Source organism: Chiloscyllium punctatum, chromosome 28 (genome assembly GCF_047496795.1).
Source record: "Chiloscyllium punctatum isolate Juve2018m chromosome 28, sChiPun1.3, whole genome shotgun sequence".
In the NCBI taxonomy this organism is placed as follows: Eukaryota; Metazoa; Chordata; class Chondrichthyes; order Orectolobiformes; family Hemiscylliidae; genus Chiloscyllium; species Chiloscyllium punctatum.
The window spans coordinates 7,491,895-7,494,394 of NC_092766.1; the positions used below are offsets into that span (position 1 = coordinate 7,491,895).

The window sequence follows — 2,500 nt, forward strand, 5'->3', positions numbered from 1 at the left end:
CGCACTGTCGGAGGGTCAGTACTGAGGAAGGGCCGCACTGTCGCAGGGTCAGTACTGAGGGAGTGCCGCACTGTCAGAGGGTCAGTACTGAGGGAGTGCCGCACTGTCGGAGGGTCAGTACTGAGGAAGTGCCGCACTGTCGGAGGGTCAGTACTGAGGGAGTGCCGCACTGTCGGAGGGTCAGTACTGAGGGAGTGCCGCATTGTCAGAGGGTCAGTACTGAGGGAGGGCCGCACTGTCAGATGGTCAGAGCTGAGGGAGGGCCGCACTGTCGGAGGGTCAGTACTGAGGGAAGCGCCGCACTGTCAGAGGGTCAGTGCTGAGGGAGGGCCGCACTGTCGGAGGGTCAGTGCTGAGGGATGTTGAAATTTAATTCTTGTCCAGTCTTAGCCGAGATTCGACTTATGGGCAGCACGAGTGAAAGGATTTAAGCTGCTGCCCTGGCTGGTGTTTGTGGGATCTTGCTGTGCGGGGAACGGTTGAACAGCAAGGAGCCATCAACGTGCCGGCGAAATGGCTGGGAGAGACGCCCCGGCTTTGGGGAAGGCCTGACAGGATATATCCGCTGGAATTTCACCCGGAAAGGGTGGGCTTACCTTCTCTTCCTGAATCCTCTCGTTGATACCCCTCGAGACGGCCTCGTGGGCTTTGAACAGCGAGATGGTGCTGGTCAGGTCTGGATCCTGGACGTTTCCGTTTTCGTCCCGAACGACCAGGTCGAGTCCCAGGATTCTGGAAGCAAACAAGAACGCCACTCCCGTCAGCTCCCAGCGTCTGGAACTCCGGCAGTGGTAACCTCGAGGTTTGGAGACTGGTTACCCCCCCTCCTTCCCTCCGTTTCCTGGGGACACCTGAACCGGTTTTCCCCTTGGCTTACTGAGGGAGCACGACTTGTCGGAAATTTTCCATCAGGACCCCCCGTGCAAGAATGCCAGGCTTCACGGCCGGGGGGGGGAAGAAAGGGAACAACAATTGGCACGGCTTACGGAACAGGCGCCGACTCGTTTGAGAATCCATTCGGCCCGTCTTTGCCTGCGGTGCTTCTGTCCCGCTAATCTCCCGCCTTGCCTCCCTCCCCACCTTCCCCCCCCCCCCCCCCCCCTCAGCCCATCCAATGCCCAAACCAAATATCCCCTCCATCAGGCCGTCTAGTTGGTTGCCGCGGGGAAAGCACTGGGTTTTCCGCACCTGGGTTTGAGGGTGACCGAACCATCGTGCCTGGCGACGTCTCCACCACTCAGGCCACCAAATCGGTGCCCTTTCCTCAGCAGGCCGACAACGTCGCTCTCGCTGGCATTCTTGCACGTGGGTCCTGATGGTGTCGAGGTGGTTGATGGCTCAACTGCATTTTTTTATCCGCCTCGTCCCCTTGACTGTGAGATCCCGGTGGGCTTTGGGAGCGATATCCCCCCCCCCCCCCCCCCTCCCCCACCACCCTGGGGCGGGCCAGAATGGCCTCACCTGTTCCCGTAGTCGATCTTGGCAATGACCTTGCTCTTCAGCTCTGTCAGCTCATCCTTCGGCAACGTTCCCGACAGGATCTGGGAGCGGCCCTCGATCAGACTGTACGTCATATCTCGCACGTGGTAGAACATGGCCTTGTTACCGCTCTGGACGGGAGACAGGAAGAGACAGGGTGTTCGCTCGCTCACTCGCCCCGCGGGCTGCTGGGATTGCAAAGGGAAGGGAGCAGAGGTGGTCTGCTCTGCTTTTCAATGGCTGACCACGATCAACCTCCACTCCTACCTTTCCCTCTCGCTTTCCCCACAGTAGGCTTTCGCTCAAACTACGGAAAATCGGGATTGAAGATGATTTAGCGGTTTGGATCAGAAACTGGCGAGCTGAAAGAAGGCAGAGGGTAGTGGTTGATGGGAAATGTTCATCCTGGAGCCCAGTTCCCAGCGGTGTGCCTCAAGGACCTGTTTTGGGACACTGCTGTTTGTCATTTTGATAAATGATCTGGATGCGGGATGGGTTAGTAAATCTGTCGATCACGCTAATGCAGGCAGAGTTGTGGACAGTGCCGAAGGATGTTGTGGGTTGCAGAGGGACATCGATAAGACGCCGAGCTGGGCGGAGAGGTGGCAAATGGAGTTTAATGCGGAAAAGTGTGAGGTGGTCCACTTTGGAAGGAGTAACAGGAATACAGTTCTGGTCACCGCATTATAGGAAGGATGTGGAAGCTTTGGAAAGGGTTGAGAGGAGATTTACCAGGATGTTGCCTGGTATGGGAGGGAAGGTCTTATGAGGAAAGGCTGAGGGACTTGAGGCTGTTTTCGTTAGAGAGAAGGAGGTTGAGAGGTGACTTAATAGAGACATACGAGGGTTCGATAGGGTGGACAGAGAGAGCCTTTTCCCCCAGATGGCGATGGTGAGCACGAGGGGACATAGCTTTAAATTGAGGGGGTGATAGATATAGGACAGATGTCAGAGGTAGTGTCTTTACTCAGAGAGTAGTAGGGGGCGTGGAACAGCAGTAGACTTGCCAACTTTAAGGGCA

General features: G+C 56.8%; 1 protein-coding gene across 1 annotated transcript in view; it reads right to left on the bottom strand.

Moving 5' to 3' along the window:
• Positions 1 to 386: 386 nt before the first annotated feature.
• Positions 387 to 2,500, bottom strand: part of LOC140453885 (dedicator of cytokinesis protein 1-like) — a 35,209-nt gene continuing 33,095 nt past the window's right edge. The window contains exons 6-8 of the mRNA XM_072548743.1: positions 1,462 to 1,610; positions 597 to 732; positions 387 to 464 (exon numbers count right to left, since the gene is read on the bottom strand). Of these exons, the coding sequence (XP_072404844.1) occupies positions 387 to 464; positions 597 to 732; positions 1,462 to 1,610 (363 nt within the window). The remainder of the gene's footprint in view (positions 465 to 596; positions 733 to 1,461; positions 1,611 to 2,500) is intronic.